The sequence below is a fragment of the Megachile rotundata genome, chromosome 3 (genome assembly GCF_050947335.1).
Source record: "Megachile rotundata isolate GNS110a chromosome 3, iyMegRotu1, whole genome shotgun sequence".
Classification (NCBI taxonomy): domain Eukaryota; kingdom Metazoa; phylum Arthropoda; class Insecta; order Hymenoptera; family Megachilidae; genus Megachile; species Megachile rotundata.
The window spans coordinates 20,235,468-20,263,409 of NC_134985.1; the positions used below are offsets into that span (position 1 = coordinate 20,235,468).

At 37.0% G+C, this 27,942-nt stretch overlaps 3 protein-coding genes and 1 long non-coding RNA gene across 10 annotated transcripts; 1 reads left to right on the plus strand and 3 right to left on the minus strand.

Moving 5' to 3' along the window:
- Positions 1-4,493: 4,493 nt before the first annotated feature.
- LOC100876524 (signal peptidase complex subunit 1-like) lies at positions 4,494-5,645 on the minus strand. Its single transcript, XM_003707609.3, has 3 exons — positions 5,487-5,645; positions 5,165-5,224; positions 4,494-4,953 (listed from the first exon to the last, which is right to left on the minus strand). Exons 1-3 carry the CDS (start codon positions 5,643-5,645, stop codon positions 4,765-4,767), a joined length of 408 nt encoding a protein of 135 aa, XP_003707657.2. The 3' UTR covers positions 4,494-4,764.
- A 331-nt stretch (positions 5,646-5,976) lies between these two features.
- Positions 5,977-7,503, plus strand: LOC105663828 (uncharacterized). 2 transcript variants are annotated; one of them, XR_013037668.1, is made up of 3 exons: positions 5,977-6,084; positions 6,230-6,589; positions 6,944-7,503. It is a non-coding gene; the product is annotated as an uncharacterized LOC105663828 (long non-coding RNA). The 2 variants fall into 2 exon arrangements; XR_013037667.1 differs by lacking the exon at positions 5,977-6,084 and having other exon boundaries at positions 6,091-6,589.
- LOC100876633 (signal peptidase complex subunit 1-like) lies at positions 6,668-7,531 on the minus strand. Its single transcript, XM_003707610.3, has 3 exons — positions 7,391-7,531; positions 7,182-7,241; positions 6,668-7,102 (listed from the first exon to the last, which is right to left on the minus strand). Exons 1-3 carry the CDS (start codon positions 7,433-7,435, stop codon positions 6,920-6,922), a joined length of 288 nt encoding a protein of 95 aa, XP_003707658.1. The 5' UTR covers positions 7,436-7,531; the 3' UTR covers positions 6,668-6,919.
- A 209-nt stretch (positions 7,532-7,740) lies between these two features.
- Positions 7,741-27,692, minus strand: LOC100877750 (prestin). Of its 6 annotated transcripts, none has more exons than XM_003707620.3 (14): positions 27,582-27,692; positions 20,180-20,293; positions 18,857-19,018; positions 18,228-18,338; positions 17,231-17,403; positions 15,743-15,910; positions 11,982-12,083; positions 11,773-11,906; positions 11,215-11,377; positions 10,886-11,062; positions 10,191-10,463; positions 9,952-10,101; positions 9,065-9,191; positions 7,741-8,953 (listed from the first exon to the last, which is right to left on the minus strand). In XM_003707620.3, exons 1-14 carry the CDS (start codon positions 27,601-27,603, stop codon positions 8,808-8,810), a joined length of 2,022 nt encoding a protein of 673 aa, XP_003707668.2. In that variant the 5' UTR covers positions 27,604-27,692; the 3' UTR covers positions 7,741-8,807. The 6 variants fall into 6 exon arrangements, 5 of the variants coding, with proteins under 5 accessions (XP_003707668.2, XP_012150875.2, XP_012150874.2 ...); XM_012295485.2 differs by lacking the exon at positions 27,582-27,692 and adding an exon at positions 23,269-23,445; XM_012295484.2 differs by lacking the exon at positions 27,582-27,692 and adding an exon at positions 23,131-23,209.
- Positions 27,693-27,942: the final 250 nt, after the last annotated feature.

The following is a 27,942-nucleotide window of genomic DNA, read 5'->3' on the forward strand; positions in this document are numbered from 1 at the left end:
TTGCATTACGTGATCGATTTCACTGAAAAGTTTTGCAAAATCCTATAAATAAATTATATCATTGCAATTAATAACGACAGACAATTTAAATAAATAAATAAATTAAATACAATTATTATTTATTAAATACAGTAATCAAATGTAATTTATTATTATCAGGTTCTGCGCATCAGTGACACTTTTAAAGACGATTAACATATTCTTTGCGAAAAAGAGAAATTCTGTTACGTGTCCCTTGCGTAATTTCGGAACGTTACAAAAACTCCAATTCTGTTTGATCCGCTCGTTAATGTTCTCGTGATACAATTCCGACTATCATAACAGCTTTATTACCTGTTAATTCGAAGCCAGTTCGCTGGTTCACAGTTATCTGGTTCATCGTCGCTCGATCGGAACCAATTGGAAACGGAAAGCCAAATTATCAAGAAGCGTCTAATGACACGTGTCCTCTTCCCTTCGATAAACATTCGCTTAATCGTGAAAAGATTACAGCCTTTGTTTCGTTCTGCTTCTTGCTGGAATTGCGAAACCTTTCTCTCTTCCGGTCGACAATTTCGTTTATTTCCTTCCGAGATAATATCCCAGATATTCTCTAACAATTTACTGTGCGATTTTCCTCGAATCGATTTTACTCTCTACTTCTTCTTAACTTCTACATTTCTATTTTATACATTTTGTTAATTGATCTCACACGGAAATTAAACGGATACCACATCTTGTGCACATTTTGTTGATTTTAGTTTGTGGTTCTCAAATTAGGTTAGGTTAGAATCGTAGATCGCGTGATCATCGGAGCCACCATTTGAACTTGAGATGTGTTATTATTTACAATGTACGAACTTTAGCTGTATAATTTAATTAATCTCACAGTGGTTAGTAATTGTGGGTCTGAGGAAATAGGACTGTAGAAAGTGCACACTCTAAGCACAATCAAGACGTGCAATTAACAGTATTAACCTAATCAACCAGCTGGAAAATTGTTTTCCTCTTTTTAACTGTCAATTAGGAGAAAAGATTTAATTCTTTAATTTTCTCCACTATTTTTATACAAACATACTGTCACACAATATCTTACTAAATTTAACAAACACTTCCTATAACATTTTTATCATGCGACCAAAAAGACTTCTATCAATCAAAGGTATAATTAACGACATAAACCCATCGATTAAAATCCTGCGGCAATATAGAACGCAAGGAAAAGGAACAGAAAAGAGTAGATCGTTAAAATCCAGATTCCTGTCGAACTTCCGTTCGAATGCGTCGAATGGGTTCGGTAACTTTCTAAATGATCGAAACGGCTCATTTTGAGAAAGGAGTCAGTGTTAAGAGCAAGGTAACGGTCGAGACCATGTCGCTGTTGCAATCGCTCTTGTTTTGTTTTTTTACGGGTAGGACCGGCCAGTGTTGCAGGAAGCGGTGCAGCCTGCATGCTTAAAATATCCATCATACAGGGAGAAAGCGTTTCGTAACCCCTTTCTGTATAATCGGGGATATCTTGCATGTTGGGTGCACCCGGTGACCAGACAAGGTGAGAAAGACGATTACGGGGACCACTTCGGAGAGTCACCATTACGTAACACCAGACCACTTTTTGGGAGGGCCACACGGAGTTGTGAAAGTAGGAATTTAGACTAATGTATATGTTGCAAAATGTGATTTGTTATAGAGATCTAGAGATATAGGAGGATAGGAGTCTAAGGAGAGAAGGATATGTGGGTGAGGGAAGTTGGGAATGTGGGAGGCGAGGATGTGAGGATTTGGAGATGTTGGGAGAAGGGATGTGAGGAATCGGGGATGTAGAAATCGGGGATGTAGGGATCTGATGATGTAGGAATTGTAGGATGTATTAAATCGGGGATGTAGAGATGTGGAGATGTAGGAATTTGGGGATGTAGGAATTGAAGAGTGTAGGAATTTGGGGATGTGGGGATACGGGGATGTAGGGATGTGGAAATGTGGGAATTGGGGAATGTGGAAATTGGCGAATGATGGAATAGGGGAATGATGGAATTGGGGAATGATGGAATTGGAGAATGATGAAATTGGGGAATGATGGAATTGGCGAATGATGGAATTAGAGAATGATGGAATTGGGGAACGATAGAATTAGGGTATGATGGAATTGGGGAATGATAGAATTGGTGAATGATAGAATTGGTGAATGATGGAATTGGGGAATGATGAAATTGGCGAATGATGGAATTAGAGAATGATGGAATTAGAGAATGATGGAATTGGGGAACGATAGAATTAGGGTATGATGGAATTGGGGAATGATAGAATTGGTGAATGATAGAATTGGTGAATGATGGAATTGGGGAATGACAGAATTGGTGAATGATGGAATTGGGGAATGACAGAATTGAGGAATGATGGAATTGGTGAATGACAGAATTGAGGAATGATGGAATTGGGAAATGATGGAATTGGTGAATGATGGAATTGACAAATGTGGAAATTGAAAAATTTGGAACTGAAGAATGTTGGAATTGATAAATGCAAGCATCTATAAATACAGAAATTAGAAAACGTAAAAATCTATACCTGCAGAAATCTCACAATGTATCTATTTAAAAATACAGAGATCTCTCTACAACAAAAATGTATCACTAACAAAAAATTATGATTGTACTATCCATACAGTTGTCCCGCTTTCTTTCCTCATTCCCAAGAAACGTTTACCTATGTTGTCATTCCTCAAACACCCCGTTGCTTTAATTGTTCTCAATGACAAATAGTTTCTCAATATCATTACACAACATCGAAATCTTCTGATTTCTCGATGTGGTTTGGTGAACGCGTTAACAAAAAGAACGCCGATTTGCAATGAGTCTACGAACGAAATCGTCTTCGTTGCGTAATATCGCCCTCGGTTTTCGTGACACGGGACACGAAGAACAAGGTGCCGAAAGTCGATGACGAAAGGGGCATGGCTAGAAAATACGAGCAAAAAGTTGACAAAATTGTTGGAGGGAAACGTGCGTTGCGGCACACTTTGAATTTCTAATTCTTTGGTGATGTAGACTCTATATGGACACAACAAAATACTAATTAATTATTTGTATAGTAATGACAGTCATAGATTAATTAATTTTTCTTGGTTGAGGACAGAGGGATAGGGTAGAGTCTCTCACCATTTTTTTATTTTAGTTGCAATCTGAAAACTTGGCAAGAACCTAGAACCTACAGAAAGCTTATAGAGCATCTGAGGAAATTGGGGAATGTTGGAATTGGGGAATGTGGAATTGGGGAATGTGGGAATTGGAGACTGTGGAATTGGAGAATGTGGAATTGGGGAATATGGGAATTGGGGAATGTGGGAGTTAGGGAATGTGGGAATTGGGAGTGTGGAATTGGGGGATGTGGAATTGAGGAATGTTGGAATTGGGGAATGTGGGAATTGGAGAATGTGGAATTGGGGAATATGGGAATTGGGGAATGTGGGAGTTAGGGAATGTGGGAATTGGAGAGTGTGAAATTGGGGGATGTGGAATTGGAGAATGTGGAATTGGAGAATGTGGAATTGGGGGATGTGGGAATTGGAGAATGTGGAATTGAGGGATGTGGAATTGGGAAATATGGGAACTGGGGGATGTGGGAATCGGGGGATGTGGGAATTGGGGAATGTGGAATTGGCGAATGTGGAATTGGCGAATGTGGAATTGGGGAATGTGGAATTGGAGAATGTGGAATTGGGGTATGTGGGAATTGGGGAATGTGGCAATTAGGAAATGTGGGAATTGGAGAATATGGAAATTGGGGAATGTGGGGAATACAATCTATTGTATTGGGAAATCAATAAGTGTAAGAAAGCTAAGAAAGAATTAGGGAGCCTACAAAGATCATCATCCTGATTTTACCATCGAATCTCGAACAAATCTTCTCTCCTTTTTCTCTCCATATATAGCACCTTCCAAATTCAGTCCTCACAACATAATTTCCGCCAACTATACTTTATAATCGTTCGACGTTTACGTAAGGATCGGCTGCAATCATCATCCCCCACCGTTCCAAAATGCCTCTACCTCTTCTGTGCCGTGAAAGTCACGTCGACAGGCCGATTTTGAGGAAAATATGCTTCGGTTAGCGTGCAATGAGAGAAAATGAGAAACGTGTCCGATGAAAGTCAAACGTTGGAACCGATCCAATGGGCGGTGCATGGTATGTGGTGGTGCATGATCATAAACCGGTGTTTAATTGTTCGCTGCTAATGAGCAATATATTGAATACGGAATTCGTGGAAGTGATTCGTAAAAAAAGAACGACCGAAGAGTTGAGTCAACTTTGATACCGAGACTCCTTCCTGTTACTGGTACGATTATATAACCATGGTTCCGAAGCGGAAGGGAAATTCTGAGTACGATATTTTATACGCTTGTACAGGTGAGATCGTACACATTGATCTCCATACACGCAGTGTTTCGCAATACAGTTTGCTTTCGAACGGTAAACAACATTGTTACGGGTACAATTAAATTTATGTAAGCAGATCTGGTTTGCCATCATTTTATTGATGTCTTTGACACGTTAATGCATTTAGTCTAAATACAATTTAATGGTACAAGTATTACTGGTTTGTGATACAATATACAATCGAGTTTGAAGTTAGTTAATTAAATAAAAAATATTGGTTCACTCTGTTACAGTTACAGTAATCCATTTCTCTTTATCATGAACATATCTTAATTACAATTTAAATTACAACTTAGATCTTACTTCCTAATATTTTACATTATCAAGTTTTTTACAACCATGAAGAGACTATTTTTTCTTCTTTAACTCATATGAGACTGTCTCTTTTTCCTGAGGAGTTTGCCAGTCTAAAGGTTTACGACGGTACATGGACCATGGTGGTACTGTCACCAAAAGGGCCATTACCAAACCAGCTCCAAGTATATAGAATGTTTGTGAAAATTGCTGGATAATGTATCCCCATATCAATCCAACTACCTGCAAAAATAAGTCAATTAGTTCAAAAAACAGTTTCAGTAATTTGATTGTACATGTTTCTATGCTTACAAGATATTCAAGTGTATAAACTTAATCATATACATTAATTATATACATTTGTACTTAGGATCCCTACACATTATACACTTTAATGTATTATAAATAACATTCATAGTCTACTGTACTCTGTATTTTAAATACAATACTTTACCCCAAATAGTGTTACAATGATCCTTGACAATTTCTCTGCTCGTGCTTGTCCATCATAATCCTAAAGAACATAAATAGCATCATTCACTTTCATTTAATTCTTTCTAAGTTATAACATTTCTATGTTTGTAACAAATAATTAATATTATTAGAAAGAGTTGAGAAGTATTAATAGATAAGGTAGTAGAGAAGTACTTCCACTTTATTATGAGAGTTAAAGTTTGACATATAAGAATACATAGCTTTAACACAGAAAAAATATATAATAATATTAGTCAAAAGTCGTTAACACATTAAATAATTATTTCTAATTATAAACTTACAACGTGTGTTGGGATAGACTTGATATACTGTACCCACAAGCTCATTGTAAACAAATAAGATCGTGGTGCCGGGCGGCTACTAATGTGAACGACTTCAGTACGGTTCAGAATTGCAGTCGATACGTACATGTTGTTCGCGCGGACGTTTGTATTTAACATTTACGCGCGAATTTTTTCGTGATAACAACTTTAATTCATCTAGTAATAATACAGTGATAAATTTATACATTTTCACAGTAGTAAACTCACACAAGTGTAGCAACAATAACATTATTAATAAAACAGTGTACTGCAACCGCCATTTGTAAATTTTTCGACGTCTTTCTTCTTCTTGATGCATTTCATTTTCTTACTACCGAAGTTTTTTATACTGACACAAATAAAATGTATATAAACGATCCTCGTTTCGAGTAATTAAACAATTATCATGATTAGTGAGTCGATTCGAATATAACTTTCTTAACCGAAGTGTTACGCAATTTCTTAACTTATCATTTTACGGATGGAAACTGCATGTGCGTTACGTATATCATGCTTTCTAATGCTTTCGAGTACGAATCTCTCCATTAAAATTCAAGAGATTATCGTATAAAAACAGGTATCAATAGCAAATAAAAATTGAATAATCCAATTATATAACACAATTTCGATTAAAATTTCTACGTGAGAAAATTTCGCGCCTTTAAAGTCCCGCGTATTTCCTGCAAACATTTCTTCGGTAGTGATCCCTTCCATTCGATCAGTTTTCAGGAAGAGAGTGCAATTCGAATTATCATAGTTCGTGCCAGAGATCGTGTCACTGATCGGTTAGACAGAAACTATTAATTAGACATGGTTAGGTACTTCTAGGTGTCGGCAATGCTCTACGTGTCATCACTGGCTAGAAAACGCGTTTCTAGTCGTTCAATGACATGCATCGCTTGTTCATTCATACTTCGCAATAGTTTTAGAAGAGAAACCGACACGCGTCACGAGTTGGTCTACGCGCGCATCTGCACGCGCGGAATTCAAAACAAGATTCAAGTAAAATGTCTCAAGGGCAACGACATGTTACGAGAGTATTGAAATCTCGTAAGAAAATCAACCAGTAGCTATTACGAAATGTTAGTGTTCTTTCCTATCCGTTTTACTTTGCTATTTTTTACTGTTATTACTGTGGTACATTTAATACTGATTTAAAATTTGAGTCATACAAAAGTCTTGTAATTTATTTATACATTTATATAAATACATTTAATATTTACTATTATTGATAATAATTTTTAAATTAATGTATCAGCAATCATTACAAATAGCTCACTCTATTTTTGTTACAATAAATAGGTTTCTAAGTTCTGTCATAAACATATGATTTTTAATACCAAATTAACACAATGTACTCCTTTAATGAGTTAACAGTTTAAAAAATATCAGTAATCATAAACAGCAGCCACCTATTTCTTTTTCTTTTGTTTAAGCGTGACTTCAGCCTGAGGTTTTTGCCACTCCAAAGGTTTACGACGATACATGGGCCATGGGGGTACAGTGATTAGGACGGCTAATACGAATCCAGCTCCAAGTATGTAAAATGTTTGAGAAAATTGCTGAATAACATATCCCCATATTAATCCAACAACCTACAAGTGCAAATCAGTCATATGGAAAGTTTTCTACAAACTTGAATGAATTATAAACACTTGAAATGCACAAATTTACCCCAAATAATGTTATAATAACTCTTGATAACTTTTCTGCTCTAGCTTGCCCATCATAGTCCTGCAAAAGAGGATATTTCCTATTAGACATTAAATAACAATTCAAACAATTGTATAGTAACACCTGTTGTATTGTAAAACATAACCTAATAAAATCTATGTACACGTACTGTTAAAAGAAAATAACTTAAATTTATTCTCCGTACTTACCATATGCGTTGGAATGGATTTAATATATTGTATCCACGAACTCATTGTAAATAATATCAATTTGTTAACTAACGACAAACAAATTTTAATTCAGATACAAATCATACATGAAATGTTGACGTAGCTAGCGCAGGCGCAAGCACTCTTTACTGTCACGTGTCACTTTCACTGTGGCGCGAAATATAACTGCGCGGGTAGAATTTAAAATTTAAATTGTGCAAAAATAAATGTACTAACAAATTTCTTTGTTAAGTTATTTCCTCGTTAAGTTTATATGATTGTTTTTTAATTGTTTTTAGTGTTTTACGAATGTTGTAAATGTAAAAAAAGAAACAAAGAGACATGCTCTGTATATTACAATTTACATTTTATTCAACATAATGTAACAAATATTACAACACGAAATTTTTCAATAAAATTTTCCATTATTATTTGTGCTTCATTTCTTACTCATAAAACAATGTTGCAACTCGAACAAAACGCATCGATTACAGTCCACAAACGTTTTTCAATGCTCTGTCGTCATTGTTTAGAAAACGCGTTTTCTAACATTGCAGCCACATGCAACTAGGTTAGACACTCGTGTTTCGTGGCAGTGTTTAACAATGTGATCGACACGCGCTCTTGCATGCATGGAATTCGAAATTACGTCAGGACGAAGTGTCTCGCCAAGAATGATTCGTTATGAAAATATTGATATTGAGCAAAACAATTATTCCATTAAAGTCATGAAACTTTATATGCGAGGTTAAACAGTTTTCTCAGATTCACACTTTTCCATAAGAATACAAATTTGTACAAATATACAATTTCGTAAGATTTCTTATATACAAATATCCGAGTTCTTTGAATCGTTCGAGATATTCAATCTCACTTAACGATCGAGACTCTTAATTGACAGCATTGGTAGCACTGACCAACATCTGATCACAGATATCGCAAGTACTTTCATAATTATTTTTAATTTTTAAATGCTATCACCAGGTAACGTGGTGAATTCTTAACATTTCACAATTCTAACTATTCATTACTCATTTGGTTCACGTCTGACATAATTAGAATTTTTGTCTAAGGCGGCCCTCATATGTGGACGTTCATTTGTACATTACTAATGTTTTAAAAACGTTTGTACTCAATTAGTGTCGATTTAAAATAAGCAAAACACTATAACATAAAAACAGGACTTTTTCTAACTTCATTCTCGGTTATCTCCAGAAGGCAGAGACCAGTTCACACTCCATGGGGGGCGACCTTAGTTACCTAGTGACACATACACACATTCTCACCTCATTCACAAGGCTTCATTCACCGAAGTAATTAAATATATCACTCAGAGGCAGTAAAAGGTCACACCTTAATTAACAGTCCCTCCAAATACGTGAATGAACACCTACAATCAGTATTCCCGAAGTGTCTCCTACATGGACGAGTACCAAGCCGGTGTATGCGTCAATTCGTTGCATCTCGCGAAGTGCACCGCATCGGCCACGGTAGGAAACATCGAGTACAGGCTACCTCCGTATTCCGTCAGATTGCACTTTCTCATCATCTCGTACACGGGACCTGCAATCGGTTAAATCGCGTCGAATTGTCGCCGTATATCATGACAGCCGATCAACCAGGCTTCCGCTTCCGATTGATCACCATCGAGAAACGCTCGTTCATTCTACTTACCGGAACAGCCGGCTACGTACACCGCGATATTCATGTCGCAGTACTCGCTGATCAGGTTTCCTAGGGTCGTTGCTCCCGCAAGATCCATGTGAGTTAAGGCGCTCAAGTCCAGCACTAGGGTGTGCAGCTGTGACAGTAAGGAAATTAATATGGTGTACTCAGATGAGGAGGGTTAGGGGATGTGTGGAGTTGGGGATGAGAGGATTTGGGGATGTGTGGAGTTGGGGATGTGTGGAGTTGGGGATGTGAGGATTTGGGGATGTGAGGATTTGGGGATGTGAGGAGTTGGGGATGTGAGGAGTTGCATATGTGAGGATTTGGAGATGTGAGGAGTTGGGATAAGTGGGATTTGGGATATGTGGGATTTGGGGATGTGAGGAGTTGGGATATGTGGGATTCGGGATATGTGGGATTTGGGATATGTGGGATTTGGGATAAGTGGGACTTGGGATATGTGGGATTTGGGGATGTGAGGAGTTGGATATATGAGGATTTGGGGATGTGAGGTGTTGGGATATGTGGGATTCGGGATATGTGGGATTTGGGATATGTGGGATTTGGGATATGTGGGATTTGGGGTATGTGGGATTTGGGGATGTGAGGAGTTGGGATATGTGGGATTCGGGGTATGTGGGATTTGGGACATATGGGATTTGGAAATATGAGAATCTGGGAATGTGGTAATTTGGAAATATAGGAATATAAGCATGTGGGTATTTTAGGATGTGGGAACTGGTGTGTAGCGAATTAAGAACGCAGAGATTTGGCAACGTAGAGATTCATGGGTCCTCCAATTTGTGAACATGAAATTTAAGGACTTGACTTGATGCAGAAAACTGGGAATGTAGAGTGCTAAAAGAGTAAGGATTCACAATGCAAAAAAATACCTCCTTAATTTCCTTCAACTCTTCATGTCCCAAATTCTTCCTCGGTCTATGTCCCGCAATCTTATACACCTGTTCACGAAACTGCTGACGGCAGGCAAAGTTCAAGCTGCCACAGTAATGGAATATCTTGATACCAGGTACCTCCACTGTCTGAAAGTGCAATGTTTAACCCGATCAGTCGCACAAATAGCCTTTCAAGGTTAACACTGTGTAAGAACAAAGCTGTCATTACTCCATACGCTTTTATATCTCTTGCTGTCCAGGTACAGCTCAGTGCCAGGTACTTGACCGAGGGAGCAGGTGTATGGACGAACTGCAAAGAGGACGAGTTTGCCTATGCAGAAGAATATTCCGACCAGAAGACCATATTCAATGTCCAGTAGGATCACGGTTATAAATGTTACGGCCCAGATGACTCCGTCCATTTTGTCTAGGTCCCAAAATTTCTTGAACTCTTTCACCTTCTTTAGCATTCCGTTTAGAGCCACCACTATGATGCTGGCTAGGACACACTGTTCGAACACGTGTAAATTAAGAAATTTAATTATGTAACTTGATTATGTATAATGTGATACAATGTATATGTAGCAAAAATGATGTATAATGTAACACAATGTATATGTAACAAAATTGTGTATAATGTAACAAAAGTTATGTATAATGTGACAAAATGTATATGTAACAAAATTATGTATAATGTAACAAAATGTATATGTAACAAAATTATGTATAATGTAACAAAATGTATATGTAACAAAATTATGTATAATGTAACAACATGTATATGTAACAAAAATTATGTATAATATAACAAAATGTATATGTAACAAAAATGATGTATAATGTTTTGCAACAAGATGTTTATTAATATGTTTATCAGTAGCAATAAACGCAGCAATGTAAATAAGAATTTTATGCAATGATTATCAATTACCCGTGGCAGAGGTTCAAACAAAGGACCAATCCACAACAACACGCTGACCAAAAGTCCGCAGGATATTAAACTAGCAAGTTGAGTGTGTCCTCCAACAGTCTGCTGTATCAAGGACCTCGACAACGAGGCTGTGAACGGCATACAAGAAAAGAAGGATCCAACAAGGTTTCCAGCACCCTGAAAATTGAAGTCAGGTGTTAGTTGAATTCACGTAAGAGGTCTAATCAGACAGCTATTACGATTATGAGCCGTTAAGAAACTGTTCAATTAAGAAGCGCCTTGAAAACGAAAGTGGGTCGGGAATCGATTAGTATCTTCTCAAGGATTACCTGAGCCATTAATTCTTGATTCGAGTCCACTTCGTAGTTTAATTTCTGCGCGAAGATCAACGCCATGGACATGGTGATTGTGTAGGAGACCATGGTGATTATGAAACTGTCCAGGAGGATGTGCGGTATCAGCGAGAACGAGGGGAGAGTTGGACTCGGAAAACTGAAAGAGGAAAAATTTTCTATATTATACAAATTCATGTTATAATATTTATATTGTTTAGATTATGTTATTATTTCCATATTATTCGCAATAGTGTAAGATGTTTATTCTTGTAAGATCGTTTATTTTGAAGATGGTGTAATTTTCATTTATTTGGAAAAAATTAAAGGTTAGCATCTATGTCAATGAAAAATAATTATATCAAGGTTAATTATATCAAGATTGATTATAGGTTAATTCTATCAAGACAATTCAGCAATTTTTTTTACCGATCGATCAATATGTAATTTCATTATATAAATTTGTTTCAGGTGATTTAACTAAAATAATATTAATGCAAATGACAAAATAAACAGCCTATATTGTTAATAATATTAATATTAAAATAAAATTACCCGACTGGTATATGACCAACAGTAGCAAGGCCATAATCAGTCCCAAGGTTCAGGTGCACCGAGAGAATAGTGCCGATGAGGACAGCCAACATTTCTATAGGAAATGGAAAGGGGCATATTCTCGCGACTTTTTTCTGCGAATCAAACGCAGTTCAAATTGAAAACTGGGTTTTTAAGGTTTTGTATTAGTTTATTAAGTTTATAGCAACCTTTAGGAGATTGTTGGTGATGAGTAGTATGATGATGGAGGCTGAGAGTGCGACAGCTACCCAGTTGGCTGTTTTGATGTTGGTGAAGTAGTCCACATATGTCTGAAATAATAACACTTGTGTTATATATTGATATATCGATGTGGAATGTTATGTGTATAGTGGAATGTTATGAATATAGTGTGTTAGGTCTTCGTGTTGAAGTATTATGTGTTATATTATATGTATAGTGCGTTGTGTAACCATATGTTGCTTCAGAACTCGTATGTGCTATGTCTGAGGTATCAAGTGATGAGATGTATTAAATCATAGGTCCTACATTTCTAAATTCCCACATTCCCCAATTCCCACGTTCCCAAATTCTCTCATTCCCAATTCCCACATTCCCCAATTCTCACATCCCCAATTCCCACATCCCCCAATTCCACATTCCCCAATTCCACATTCCCCACTTCTACATTCCCCAATTCCCACATCCCCCAATTCCACATTCCCCAATTCCCATATTCCCCAACTCCCACATTCCCCAATTCCCACATTCCCCAATTCCCATATTCCCCAATTCCCACATTCCCCAATTCCCACATTCCCCAATTCCCACATTCCCCAATTCCCACATTCCCAAATTCTCACATTCCCAAATTCTCATATCCCCAAATCCTTACATCCTCAAATTCTCACACCCCCAATTTCCCAAATTTCCGAATCCTAACATCCCCAATTTCTCACACCCCTAAATTTCTACTTCTAAATTCTCACATCCCCAAATCTTCACATCCCCAAATCCTCACACCCCCATATCCTCACACCTCCAACTCCTCACATCCCCCACTCCTCCCATCCCCAACTCCTCCCATCCCCAAATCCCTACATCCCCAATTCCTCAAAAACTACCTCATCATGTAACCTCTTATTGTCCTACCACATAAACGCGTCACACCAGATGACGTCAAGAAATAATAAAACATACGAATAAAACAGCTTAAAAATTGTCTCCAACAGATCTCTATTCACAAATTCCACACAAAAACGTTACATAACAATGAAAGGAACCGTCAGCCACATTCCTGTCTCGTCAACGATTGTCCTTCGAGAAATCTTCCTTCCATTTCCGTAGCGGAACAAAACAGTGGGACTTCGCGTCTGCAGATGAAACGGAATCTCTTTCTTTCGTCGAATATAATCAACGATAGAAAGTTCCAGCTGGAATTTCATGCGTTCGCGACCAGTTTCTTAGCAATTTTCGTGCCGTTCACTAGAAACCGTATGAAATCCAGTTTCCTGAAACGGACGGCTCCATGTCGGAAACGTAAGAATAATCGTCATAAGACGTTGTAAAACTTCGTTTGACTTTATTTGGTGAATTGCCCGAGGATATCAACGACTTTTACTTTTTGATCTTCTGTTTTTTCCGTTGTAAGAGAGTACCGGAAACGTGCTTCGTGAACGACACCCGGAAGATTTACTATGTTGGACTTCTAATGAAACGATTGTCGTAACGATAAGGGATTCATGCAATCTTTTGCTCATGCAAGCTTCTTATTGTTAGATGGTAATTGCGTTTTTATCCTTGAATTTTACTTAGAGTGTAACAATTGTTTTATTTGTTCTCTGTTTGATTCTTGATTTCTTATTTTAATGTTGGGCGTGAATGGTTCGATATCGAGGTCGATATGCCTCGTTAATTTATGGAACGTTTCAAGGATTTGGAATTACGAGTGCTTTGAACTGGGTTTTTGTATCCTTGGAGCTGTAGATCAAGTCTTTTATGCGAATTTCAAGATTTTTTTATATTAATGAATTTTTAGATTTTCGAATTACTGTACTTTTAAATAGGTAGATATATTTCTGAATCTGTGAATTTCAGCATTCTCAAATTATTAGGTATCCGAACATTTATTCTTACACTTCTAAATTACTACATCTTAGAATCATTATACTGTAGAATTTATATATCCCCGAAATTATAAATTTTCGAATACTAGGCCAATTCCAACATTCTCCAATTTCAAATTTCTCAATTTCTACATTTTTCAATATTTACATTTGCCAATTCCATCATTCCTCAATTCCATTATTCTCCAATTCCATTATTCTCCAGTTCCATCATTCTCCAATTCCATTATTCTCCAATTCCATCATTCCCCAATTCCATTATTCTCCAATTCCATTATTCTCCAATTCCATCATTCTCCAATTCCATCATTCCCAAATTCCATCATTCCCCAATTCCATTATTCTCCAATTCCATCATTTACCAATTCCATCATTCCCCAATTCCATCATTTCCCAATTCCATCATTCCCAAATTCTATCATTCCCCAATTCCATCATTCCCCGTTTCCACCATTCCCCAATTTCATCATTCCCCAATTCCATCATTCCCAAATTCTATCATTCCCCAATTCCAACATTCCTCAATTCCCACATTCCCCAATTCCATCATTCCCCAATTCCACATTTCCAGATCTTTACATCTCCAAATTCCTACACCCCCGAATTCCTATATCCCCAAATTCCTACGCCCCCAAATTTCTATATCTCCCGATTTCCCACATCCCCAAATTTCTACACCCCCAATTTCCTACATCCCCAAGTTCCTATATTCCCAAATTCTTAAATCCCCAAATCCCTAAATCCCCGAATCCCTAAACCCTCGAATACTTAAACCTTAAAATTCCTAAATCCCCAAATTTCAAAATCCCCGAATCCCTAAATCTTCGAATCCCTAAATCTCCAAATCCTTAGCTCCCCAAATTCTCAAACCCCCAAATTCCCAATATCCCCAAATCCCAAAACCCCCACTCCCTCCTGAATTTGCTATTCAGGAAGTTTGAACCTGTTTTATTATTATTCTCAAGGTCCACCAGATAATACAGCCATATTGACTCTGATAACAAACTCTAATAATCGCGTTACACAGAAAGTTCGGCCAAAGCCTACAAATAAAAGATGTTTGACTATTTAAATGCCGACTATTTAGATGATCGTGTAAACAGCGTTATCGAATGGAAAAATTTCGCTACACGATATTTTCTTCGATAATAAGGTTTGTTCATGTCCTGCTACTAATCTTTGAATTTTTAATTCGATCATTCAGCAAATGTTCCGTCAACGAACATTTATCGCACGAATCGGAAGGTCTTTCCACATCGTTATTGATAAAATTCTGATAACAACTCACGTGTATTGATCACGTCAGAAATAACTGGTGTGTTTGTCCGACTGTTCCGAGCAATCAGAAAGGTGTCAAGCGATCGATGTAACGCGATGATAAATCGCTGCAATTACGAAATCGTGGAACGGTTGCAATTTAAATTGCATAATTTAGATGCGTTGGATCCTTGTTTTCGTTTGAAATATCTGCCCTTTGATCGAATTACAAAACTGGTTTGCAATCGTAAATTCAGTCATTATATGTCTTTTTAAAGAAAATAGTTGTAGAACATGTTTGCTGTTCTTTTAGGAACACATGTTTCGTGGAACAGAAACCTTATAACCTTATCGTTGATTATCCGGAGTCAACCTTGTCTTCCAATTTCATCTTTTCCTGTGCGGGGAGAAAGTACCTATCGATAACCCGGACATCTCAATCGATTAACTAACGGTCGCCTCGCAATTTGATCCTGTAGAAACTTGGAAGCCATCGATCTTCCTGTCAGCCACGTCCGATTATCTTTTAATGGCCGCCATTGTAACGAAGATTGCTTATTGCTTCCTTTACCTACAGTTTTGTTAGCAAATATCATGGATATACTCACGAAGATTAGCTTGAAGGCTCCTTTTCGGCTAGGTAAATTTTTTAGGCCCAATAGATCCTTGACTTGAGATGTGAAAACGTGCACTGCTGCCGAAGTTGTGAAGCCGCTGACCAGACTGTCGGCTAGCAGGGAGGCGATCACTCCTAGGCGTAGCACGTACATTGCTAGCTGAATTCAAATGTGAGATTAATTATTTTAGAGGTTTACAATTTTTTAAGGTTTTGGGTATAGAGGGGAAAAGTAGGGAATTGATGAATATTGATATTTTTAATTTTTTGAGGAGGGACGTTGGGGACGTATGTGTGAAGTTATTGCATTGTTACATGCACGTGTGAGGGAATCTACGTGTGATGGAATTCTTACGTTTTTAAATGAGTACAGTACTGAATTTCTACACTTTCAAATTTTTGTATTTCCAAATTCTCACATCCTCAATTTCCCAAATTTCATAATTTCACATTTCCCAATTCCCACATTCCCCAATTCCAAATTTCCCAATTTCCACGTTCCCCAATTCCATAATTCCCCAATTCCATAATTCTCCAATTCCCATATTCCCCAATTTCCACGTTCCCCAATTCCATAATTCCCCAATTCCATAATTCTCCAATTCCCACGTTCCCCAATTCCCACATTCCCCAATTCCCACATTCCCCAATTCCCACATTCCCCAATTCCCACATTCCCCAATTCCCACATTCCCCAATTCCCACATTCCCAAATTCCCACATTCCCCAATTCACACGGTCCCCAATTCCCAAATTCCCACATTCCCAAATTCCCACATTCCCCAATTCACACGTTCCCCAACTCCCACATTCCCCAATTCCCACATTCCCCAATTCCCACATTCCCCAATTCCCACATTCCCCAATTCCCACATTCCCCAATTCCCACATTCCCCAATTCTCACATTCCCCAATTCCCACATTCCCCAATTCCCATATTCCCCAATTCCCACATTCCCAAATTCTCACATCCCCAAATCCTCACGCCCTTAAACTCACACCCCCAATTTCCCAAATTTCCGAATCCTCACATCTCCAATTTCTCACACCTCCAAATTCTCACATTCCCAATTTCCCAATTTTCCAGCCCCTCACATTCCCAATTTCTCACACCGCCAAATCCTCGCATTTCCAAATTACTACTTCCCCAAATCTTCTCATCCCCAATTCTTCACACCCCCAAATTTCCTAATAGCATTTCCTAACCCAAATCTCCCCAAGCCCCAAACCTATCACAGACACGCGAACATAATGGACACCCAATACAGCTCTAGGAAGTACAAGAGCGCAAGTAATAAATAACGCGATAATGAAATCTGACCCACAGTCACAAAGGACGCATAATTGGACCGTAGCGAAAGGATTAAATATCGATGGTACGCTCGAGAGGTTCTCCTTGAGGGAAATCACGAGTTTAACAGAGACGTTGCCCCTCCTACCGGATGGAGTAAAAAAGAAGACGATAGAGAAGGACAATTACCTCTATCATGGCTACGGTGAACGTGACTGCTGTAGCAACTTCGATGGGGGAATATTGGTAGTTTGTGGTTGATTCATTATATTCCGTAGCGTTATTGATGTTTTGGATTTGTGATGGGGTGCTGTAAGTCGTTACCACTTTTCCTGTCATCATGCAAACCAACGCGAACGTACCTTCGCATAATAAAAATCGTGTGATTAAATAGGGGTATTGTTTTGGATTGATAATAGGGGTACCAGAATTGGTGACACGATCTGGAAATTATCATTGTAGAGAAATGTAGATCATTGTAGAATTTCAGACAGAAAAGCAAATTTGGAGAGGTCATTTATATTCGGAGTTGAACATCGCTTAACCTCAAGAAAGTTTCTAACGAAATGAAATATTTGGAGTTCAGGAATAACTTTTCTGTACGAAAATTTATTAATGTAAGAAAAATTTGGAGGGAGTCCAAGGTGAAAATAATGAATAATTTTTAGTCGAAGTTACTCTCGTTGCAACTAAAATTCATTTCAACTGGAATTCATTTCAACTTTCGTTATTATCACTAAAATTGTCGAATTATCAGTAAAATTCTAAACGGTTCATTACTTTAATTATTAACACGTTCTAGTTGGACATAAAAATTATAACAAACAGTTAGGTAAAAAATCCTAACAAACAATTTAATCATGATGCATAAATGCCTTCGTTTGGCTAAAAATTTGATTGCAAAATTATTTAAAATAATTTTCAGTGCAAACAAATTTTATCCTAGGTTTGTTATTTATACTCGAAATTTGTGTTTCTTCGATCGTGTCACCGTGTTAGAATTGTTCTGAATGTTCATATACGTACAAATCCCTTCTCTCAAGGTGTTAATAGTCTCCTGTTCGATAAAGTGTTAGTTGAAGCGATTCGAAGCTCCTCTAACACCATAAATTTTCCCGTTAATTATTGAACCTCGTAACACCGATCACGGAGCTGTCGTAACTCGTTATCTTGTTAGATTACTTACCCATCGAATTGTGTTTGGACGTGCCGAGAAACAGATAAACTAAAACGGGAAAGAAGGCCATGTAGATCCCGACGATCGGTGGGACGTTGCCCAGTATAGCGTACGCCAGTCCTGAAGATAAATTAATTATTTATCGACAGAACAACTTTGCCATTATTACCAAAAATTATGGTACAATAAAACAATTATGGAAACTTAAATTCAAAATTCAAAAATTTAAATTTAGGATTCAAATTCAGGATTCAAAAATTCAAATTTAGCATTGAAATTTGGGATTCAAAAATTCAAATTCAGGATTCAAATTCAGGATTCAAAAATTCAAATTCAGGATTCAAATTTAGGATTCAAAAATTCAAATTCAGGATTCAAATTCAGGATTCAAAAATTCAAATGCAGGATTCAAATTTAGGATTCAAAAATTCAAATTCAGCATTCAAATTCAGGATTCAAAAATTCAAATTCAGGATTCAAATTTAGGATTAAAAAGTTCAAATTCAGGGTTCAAATTTTGCATTTAAAAAATTCAGTATTTTTACTGTTATCAAGGTATTAGAAATTAGAAATGAAATAATTTTAGATAAAAGAAATGATGGGTATTCTTGGCAGCAATTATCGATAAACGATTGTACCTTGAGGGATATGCATCACTGCGACGGTGATTCCAGCAACGATGTCTCCAAAGATGTCGTGCTTCCAATTATACGCCGACAGCCAACCGATTAAAGGTATCGATTGTTTCACAGCATTCAGCAACCGGAATTTCTGACACCTCGAAGATATGTGCTGAAAAACTACGTTGATCGAACATTATGACAATCGTGACTGATGATTCTTTTCTGACGTGATTTTATCGTCAGAAGCGATCGACAAGAGAATACAGTTTCTGTGACTTGCTTTTTTTCTTCAAATTGTGTCGACTTAATCGATGATCATGTGACCTTTCATTCTTTGATCTTTGGAGACTTTTGAGGATTTAAAAATTTGGGGAGTTTAGGATTTAGAGATGTGGATGTGGGGAGGAAGACACTCAGGTGTTTGGGAAATTGGGGCTTTAGAAACTTGGGGACGTAAGAATTTGGGGATTTGACGACATTGGATGATTTGAATTATAGGGATTTGACGATACTGGGTCATAGGATTTGGAGGTCTAACGAGGTTGGATTATTGAAATTTGGAGATCTGACGATATTGGGTTATTGAAATTTGGGGGTCTGACGATATTGGATCACAGGATTTAGGATCTGACGATATTGGGGCATAGGATTTGGGATTTGACGACATTGGGGCATAGGATTTGGGATTTGACGACATTGGGGCATAGGAATTTTGGGGATATGACGATACTAGGTCATAGTATTTGGGGATCTATTGAGATTGGGTCATTGAACTTGAGGATCTAACGACATTGGATCATATGAATTTTGTTATTTGACGACACTGGAACATATGAATTGTGTGATCTGACTGAAACATATGAATTTTGTGATCTGACGACATTGAGTCATAAGATTTGATATCTGACATGACTAGGTCATAGCATTTTGTGTTCTAACAAGACTGGATCATTGAACTTGAGTATCTGATGATACTGGATCATAGGACTTGAAAATCTGACGACATTATGTCACAGGATTTGAGGATCTGCTTAGTTCGTATGAATTTTAAAGACTTTACGACATTGGGTCACTAGTTTGGAAACATAAGTACTTGTTGACTTTATGATTCGTAATGTCTGAGACATAGAGAGCCTACAATTTAGGAATTATAAAATGTGAGGATCTTTTGATTTGGAAACCTTGCAATCTCATAAAACAAAGCCTACATTGCACCACAGTATACCAACACCTTAATGTACTCAACCAAAATGTTCATAAAAAAAACTGTCCCTCAAAAATAACCAAATACATATCACACTTGCGAGTTTCATCAAAGATCTCACATAAAACGCTTACTCGTTTCGCTGGGCTTCGTGTATTTATACAAGTGATTAAGCTCGTCCTGCTGGTAGACCGGTCGCCTGACCAGCAACTCCGGGTTGCTCGTCGACATGTCGTCGCTGAGATAGTCTGCGAAACAAATTACAAGGTGCCGTTGATCGATCTGCCACGAGAATTTCAAGCTTCATCTATCGCACGCAAAACTTGAACCGATTGTTCGGCGCAAACAACGCACGATCACCGGACAACAGTTCGGAAGTTTATGTCGAATAAAAGAGCAAGTTTATCGCACGGTGGTGGACGATTACGGGCAATTGCGTAAACTTAACGCAATTATGTGTTACGTGCTCTAACACGGAGAATGTTAGAGCACGTGTTTAAGACTGACGAGAAAAACGAGTTTTCCACTTTCGAACGGCCTTCCCTCCACCGCGTAGACAATTCTCCAATCTTGACACGAGTCATTAAATCTTGATTATTGATCGGCCAATCGCACGTGATAAGGTGGCTGCCTTTTGAGGTCTTTCTTTATGGATTTTGCAATTTTATCTTGTGTTCACATTGCGAGGATTTCAGTTTTTATGAAGCGGAGGTAAATTGAGATGTTGAGGTAAACTATTTAAAGGTCTGCTTTTTAGTCAAAATTTCTTTGGAGATTTGACGACATTGAATTTGAGGAATCAGTACTTTTGATAAGCATAAAGCTATTTTGTATGTTGCAGAAGTTTGCATGTGTTCATCGAGTGATTTATTTCGTAATAAGATCGATTCTTATCAAACAAAGACAGCAAGTTCTGTCGACACTGCTCGAACAATAATTCAAACTTTCATTTCTTGAAAATGTTTCAAGTTTTGTTAAGATGGAAATACTTCAATTTACTAATCAATATCTTTTGCATAAATTATTGGAGAAGTTTGTGTGTAAAAGTATGAGGGTAAACTATTAAAAAAATTATCAATATACGAAACGTTTATCGAAAGCTTTATACAGGTCGTCTCAAAAAATGTACTCATGGCTATCGACTTTGATCAAGATGCTTATAGAAATATTTGCAGGTGTTAGATAAAGTAAAAGGCAATGAATTGAGTAGATTATTCTTTTAAAGAGCAAGTACATCTCCCAATACTTCGACTTTCATAAATATATTATGAATTATTAATCTTGTTGATAATTTCAATAATTCTTCAAGAAATTCTACAGAGAAATTTCTTCAAAAATTCTTTAATAATTTTACACAATAATTTCTTTAAAAATTTTTCAATAATTCTGCACAAGAGCTTCATAAAATAATAAAGGCACTTCCAATAAGGGAATAAATTTTGTAATAATATATGTAATTTTGTTACAGTTCAAACAATATTTCTTAAACCTTCACACATCGGTTCCTTTTCTCCTGTTTAGAGGTTTAAGTCTAATTTGAGTGTAGGGACGTTTCGAAGATCTGGGTCACGATTGACCCGGCATCACCGGGTTAATACGTTCGAGTACCACAGTGAAAATAGACTCGTGCAATGAGACACTTAATAATAACAGCTATTAAAGATACGACGATTCAATTTGTCAATTGAAACTTTCAATTTGTTACTTTACTTCGATAGTAATGTTGTTAATACGCATTTGTATCTTACTCTGTGTTCATTCGATTAAATTTTGTAGTGCTTACCAATAATTTAAGAGATGTTAATTGCATATATGTAATCGGTGTTATTTATAAACCTTGAACTTGTTGCATCAGTTTGTAATTCTGTTTTTCCAGTTGTTTGATTTAATTATTGCGACGGTCACAGGTGCAGAATAATGGACTTTGGCGTCACTGGTGACGGATAGTAAAAGTTTTAAATTTGAAATATTATTCCTTGTAAAGTCTTCTACTTAAAATGTAATGATTGACTTTTTACTATGAGTCTATATGACATTTTTATGTTTCGCTTATTTTAATCTTTGTGGACCAAGAGATTGCAGTTGAATATTTAGGTTAGGTCAGAATGAAACATCCATTAAAATATGATGATACAAATATCTCTATTAAAAGAAATTTTAATTTCCATATAAATTATATAAAAGTTAAGTTTATTCAAGTACCAAGTTTATTTAAAACCAGAAGAATTATATTGTAATTAATAGTGAACATAAAATTTTGTAGATTAAGGAAATTGTGTATTTAGGTTATGTACGTGTGAATTCAGAAACATTCCTCTATTAAAGGCAATTGTAATTTGCATTTACGTCATGTATTAATTTCGTATGATAAATGGCATGTTTAAATTTGAAAACAGCATTGTAGTACTCTGCATAATTGCAAGTATAGTGCATTCTATATATATCTCTTCCCACCACAACGCGTTAACACGTTAACTGCCAGAAGCCATCGGTGACCTGATCACAAATATAATTTAATCGAATAATTGTGAAAAGAATTATTTCAAAAGAAACAATATAATTGATTTAAAAAATGTAATAATAAAATTGATTTATAAAATTGATTTATAAAATTGATTTATAAAATTGATTTATAAAATTGATTTATAAAATTGATTTATAAAATTGATTTATAAAATGAAACAATACAATTGATTTATCAAATTGATCTATAAAATTGATCTATAAAATTGATTTATAAAACTGATTTGTTTAGCATGATTATCACCATTGATAAAATTTAATTCCACTGAATTTGATCAAATTTAACTTGAAAGTCAATTGCGATGATCGAGAACAATTATCTCAAATCTTTCCACACCTTTCATTACAAATATTGAACCATCTCATGTCTTCCCAAAGTGTTTGCAAAATTTTTCAAACTAAACAATCTCTCCTTGCGTCAATTTTTCAAGTCAAAAATGTCTACCACAGTTTCCAAAATAAATTCAAAAGTAACACAATATACAATGTTGTACAAGAAATGAATTCCAAAGTAGCACAACCTATATGTTGTTCATGAAACGAATTACAAAGTACCACATACGATAAACCTTGACTTTGATTTGATTCACAACAATCGACGTGTCTCGATAGTTACACCCATCCATTTTCACTGCGGAATTAATCCGAACACTGTGACCCGAGAGAACATCCAAAGGGTGACATGAAAATTCATAGAAACCTGACATCATGACGACTCGAGTTCCGCTGCGACACACACTAGAAAATGAACGCGAGTAAGCAGCGAGCCGCACGCTCGCGAGTTCCGACGAGTTCTAGCGATAAAAGTAGGAAGATCGTGCGAGGATCGTAGTCGCAAAACGATAAACGCCTGCAGCGACTATCGGTTACTAACGAATCTTCCACGACAGCGAAATCGACTGTTCGCATTTTCCATTGGAATGCAGTCACGTGCCACAGCTGCCAAATAAAACATCTGAAAATGCGAACGATCTCGGAGGCTGATATAACCATCGATTAATTGTGCTGATGTAATGTGTCGACGGCAGAACTCGTTAATTAAATGATTTGCCTCGGGCAATGGTAAACGAAAGCGTTTCGTTGATGTTCGCAAGGTCTTTAATTTGTGTGGATTTGAGAAGTTGAGTTTTGGGGAGTGGACTGTGGAGATTTGAGATTGTGAAGTGTTTAGTGTAATTCGATTTTTATCTAAAGTTTGATCGATGTTGGGGGATTCAGTTAGAGGAGATTTCATTTGGAGGAGATTTTTAATTTCATATTCCTCGATTCCTACATTCATCAATTTTACATTCGCCAATTCCACATTCATCAATTTTACATTCCCCAATTCCACATTTCCCAATTCCACATTTCACAATTCCCACATTCCCCAATTCCCATATTCCCCAATTCCCATATTCCCCAATTTCCATATTCCCCAATTCCACATTCCCCAATTCCCACGTTCCCCAATTCCCATATTCCCCAATTCCCACATTCCCCAATTCCCATATTCTCCAATTCCACATTCCCCAATTCCCACATTCCCCAATTCCCACATTCCCCAATTTCTAAATTTCCCAATTTCCATATCCCCCAATTCCTAAATCCCCCAATTCCCATATTCCCCAATTCCACACTCCCCAATTCCCACGTTCTCCAATTCCACATTCCCCAATTCCCACATTCCCCAATTTCCAAATCCCCCAATTCCCAAATCCCCCAATTCCCAAATCCCCCAATTCCCAAATCCTCCAGTTCCCACATTTCCCAATTCCACATTCCCCAATTCCCACATTCCCCAATTCCCACATTCCCCAATTCCCACATTCCCCAATTCCCACATTCCCCAATTTCCAAATTTCCCAATTCCCATATCCCCCAATTCCTAAATCCCCCAATTCCCAAATCTCCAATTCCCAAATCCCCAATTCCCAAATCCCCAATTCCCAAATCCCCAATTCCCAAATCCCCAATTCCAAAATTCCCCAATTCCCAAATCCCCAATTTCCAAATTTCCCACCTCCCAAATCCCCCAATTTCCAAATTCCCAAATTTCCAACTCCCCAAATTTCCAAACAAAGATCTCTCGATTACTATGAAATTAAATTCGTCGAACTTTCATTTACAATCCGACTTATTCAACGAGTATCTTAACGATTGATCGACGCGTACACAGTATCGGTAGACCAAGACGTCAGTGATAAGTCACGTTATGAAATGTTTGATTGCATTTTTTCTTAAGTCCTTCCTTTGCTACTACATTCCTCTGTCATTAATCTGATGTCTCAACGGAATGTCGACACCTTTGAATGTTTGACCTTTGTGGCAGAAATTGAGACACTTTATGATTGCAATTATTTTCATTTAATGAATTAATGTTTCAATTTTATGTTTTATTTAATATTTTACGAGGAATAATTCATCGAATAATCCAACGTTTGATCACCTAACAATTTTCCAACATTTTTGAATCGAAATTTAAAATTCACATAATACTCAATTTCCATTTTATGTAAATTTCCCTCTGTTCTTCAGTCTCCCTCCATTTTCCTTGTTCTTCAGCTAATGAATCATTATGTTTTGCTGCCAATGTGACATAGTCACATGCCTAGCGTTGTTAAGAATTCAACTAACGAACACGATAACGCGAACGCAAAATATGACGTCGATAGTGTTTGAAAGCGGGTCGATTCCGATAAACGCGGCTATGGAAAAAATTATAGAAACAGAGTGGAACTTTCGACTTATTTGTCTGAAGTTTATTACAGAATTCGGGTGCTTACCAAGGATTTAATGAACCAGGGCTATACTTAATTCCGGTCGTATTTATTTATTAAGAAGGTGAACTGTTAATCTTAATCAGCTGACTGAGAGCGAGATAATAATGTTAAATACAAATTCTGTCGATAAACTTTCTTTGTGAAGGTATATTCAATAAGAGCAATAAACTTGATCTTGAAGAGCTAATTCATGAAGTAATTTATCAACCTTGTTACTTTGTAAAATGAACATTAATTTGTTACTTCAAAAAGTGAATATTAATTTGTTACTTTAAAAACGACCATCAATTTGTTACTTCAAAAAGTGAACATTAATTTGTCACTTTAAAAACGAACATAAATTTATTATTCCAAAAAGTGAACAATCGACACTAAGCAGCACAAACTTGAATACAAATACATTATATTTATTTAGTCATTTCAGATCACAAATTATAAATAAATAATTTGAAAGTGGTTCTTAACACATTTGCACATATGAACGTCTTCAAACAAAACTCTTTTCAAAATTTAAATGAAGTTTCCAAAATTGAAAGAAAGACCTATTAAGTATCTAAATGTAACTACAACACAAATTCACTAAGCCGTTATCGCATTATCAAATTCACTAATTATAACACGATGGAATTTACGATGGAAATTTAACGAACCACGTGTGGCTCGAACAAATCCAAAGTTGAAATCGCGAACACGAGAGGAATGATACTGATCAAGAATCGGTAGGACCTATCTGCGTTACACAGAAGTTTCTATTGACTTTGCTAGCGTTTCTCTGTTTGATTCTTAAAAAAGACATTATAATTAATCCGTGTCGACATTGTTTTCAAACACGTGGAATTTCGTGAAAACGTCGCGTTGTTTAGCGATTGATTTATGAACGCTATTATCTGGTTTATCAGAGAGGAAATAACGACTGTGGTTTTGTCTTCGAACTGCCAAGTCCACTTTTCAGCTTCCATATTTTTGTTTTATCCTCCTTTTTTACATCGATTCGTTAACCTTCTTCATTACTAGTAACCATAAGGCAATTTATAAATGGAACACTTTCAGAGATAAACTGAACGTAACACAAGTTTTTGTTTGTACATCTTGGATATTTTTCTTGTATAAACATCGTGTGGGAATCTAACATGTGATAATTTAGCGTATAGTACCTTAATGGGTGGTAGTCTAACAGTCTAACGTGTCGAAATCCATCGTGTGGTAATCTAACGAGTGGTAATCCAACGCGTAGTAATCTAACGCGTAGAAATCTAACGAGTGGTAATCTATCGTATACCACCTTAACGGGTGGTAATCTGGCGCGTCGAAATCTATCATGTCGTGACTTAACGGGTGGTAATCCATCGCATGGCAATCTAACGCGTGGATATCTAACGCGAGGTAAAGTAATGCGTGGTAATCTAGCGCGTGGATATCTAACGCGTAGTAAAGTAACGCGTGGTAATCTAACGCGTGAATATCTAACGCGTGGTAATCTAACGCGTAAAAATTTAACGAGTGGCAATCTAACGCGTCGAAATCCATCGTGTGGTAATCTAACGAGTGGTAATCCAACGCGTAGTAATCTAACGCGTAGAAATCTAACGAGTGGTAATCTATCGTATACCACCTTAACGGGTGGTAATCTGGCGCGTCGAAATCCATCATGTCGTGACTTAACGGGTGGTAATCCAACGCGTGCAATTTAACGCGTGGATATCTAACGCGAGGTAAAGTAATGCGTGGTAATCTAGCGCGTGGATATCTAACGCGTAGTAAAGTAACGCGTGAATATCTAACGCGTGGTAGTCTAACGCGTGGATATCTAACGCGTAAAAATTTAACGAGTGGCAATCTAACGCGTCGAAATCCATCGTGTGGTAATCTAACGGGGGGTAATCTAACGCGTGGATGTCTAACGCGTAGAAATCTAACGAGTGGTAATCTATCGTATACCACCTTAACGGGTGGTAATCTGGCGCGTCGAAATCCATCATGTCGTGACTTAACGGGTGGTAATCCAACGCGTGGCAATCTAACGCGTGGATATCTAACGCGAGGTAAAGTAATGCGTGGTAATCTAGCGCGTGGATATCTAACGCGTGGTAATCTAACGCGTGGATATCTAACGCGTAAAAATTTAACGAGTGGCAATCTAACGCGTCGAAATCCATCGTGTGGTAATCTAACGGGTGGTAATCCAACGCGTAGTAATCTAACGCGTAGATATCCAACGCGCAGTAACCTAACATTTTGCAAAGTAACTTACCATTCAGTGGATCATTATACATTTTTGTATAAACACTATGTTCTTTGATTACTTCTCACAAGTTTTCTACTACAATTGATTTGCAAATAATGTAAATAGTTAACAGGTAAATAAATAGACACAGTACACATCTACATTATTACGAAAGCACAGGTTATTTTTCTCCAGTAAATTGCAATTATAAATGTCATGTACACGCAATACATTCAGCGACTTTCTGCATGTTTCGAAAGAGATTTTCCTTTTCCTCGTATCGGAGATAATTCCGTGGCAAAGAGCTGCGGCTTACAGCGATAAAATACATGAATCATGTCGATAACATAAAAATTGTAATGGCCATTTGCATGGATGTTTCTTTCGA

Excerpts from the sequence above, each read along its gene's own strand:
- LOC100876524 (XM_003707609.3), bottom strand. The coding sequence starts at position 5,645 with ATGTTAAATACAAACGTCCGCGCGAACAACATGTACGTATCGACTGCA. Across the intron at positions 5,225-5,486 it reads AGTCTATCCCAACACACGTT|GATTATGATGGACAAGCACG; the intron begins GTAAGTTTATAA and ends TATGTTCTTTAG. Across the intron at positions 4,954-5,164 it reads TCATTGTAACACTATTTGGG|GTAGTTGGATTGATATGGGG; the intron begins GTAAAGTATTGT and ends TTATTTTTGCAG.
- LOC100876633 (XM_003707610.3), bottom strand. The coding sequence starts at position 7,435 with ATGAGTTCGTGGATACAATATATTAAATCCATTCCAACGCATATG. Across the intron at positions 7,242-7,390 it reads AATCCATTCCAACGCATATG|GACTATGATGGGCAAGCTAG; the intron begins GTAAGTACGGAG and ends CCTCTTTTGCAG. Across the intron at positions 7,103-7,181 it reads TTATTATAACATTATTTGGG|GTTGTTGGATTAATATGGGG; the intron begins GTAAATTTGTGC and ends TTGCACTTGTAG.
- LOC100877750 (XM_012295484.2), bottom strand. The coding sequence starts at position 23,194 with ATGGATGGGTGTAACTATCGAGACACGTCGATTGTTGTGAATCAAATC. Across the intron at positions 11,063-11,214 it reads ATCAAGAATTAATGGCTCAG|GGTGCTGGAAACCTTGTTGG; the intron begins GTAATCCTTGAG and ends TTCAATTTTCAG. Across the intron at positions 8,954-9,064 it reads GTACGTAGCCGGCTGTTCCG|GTCCCGTGTACGAGATGATG; the intron begins GTAAGTAGAATG and ends AACCGATTGCAG.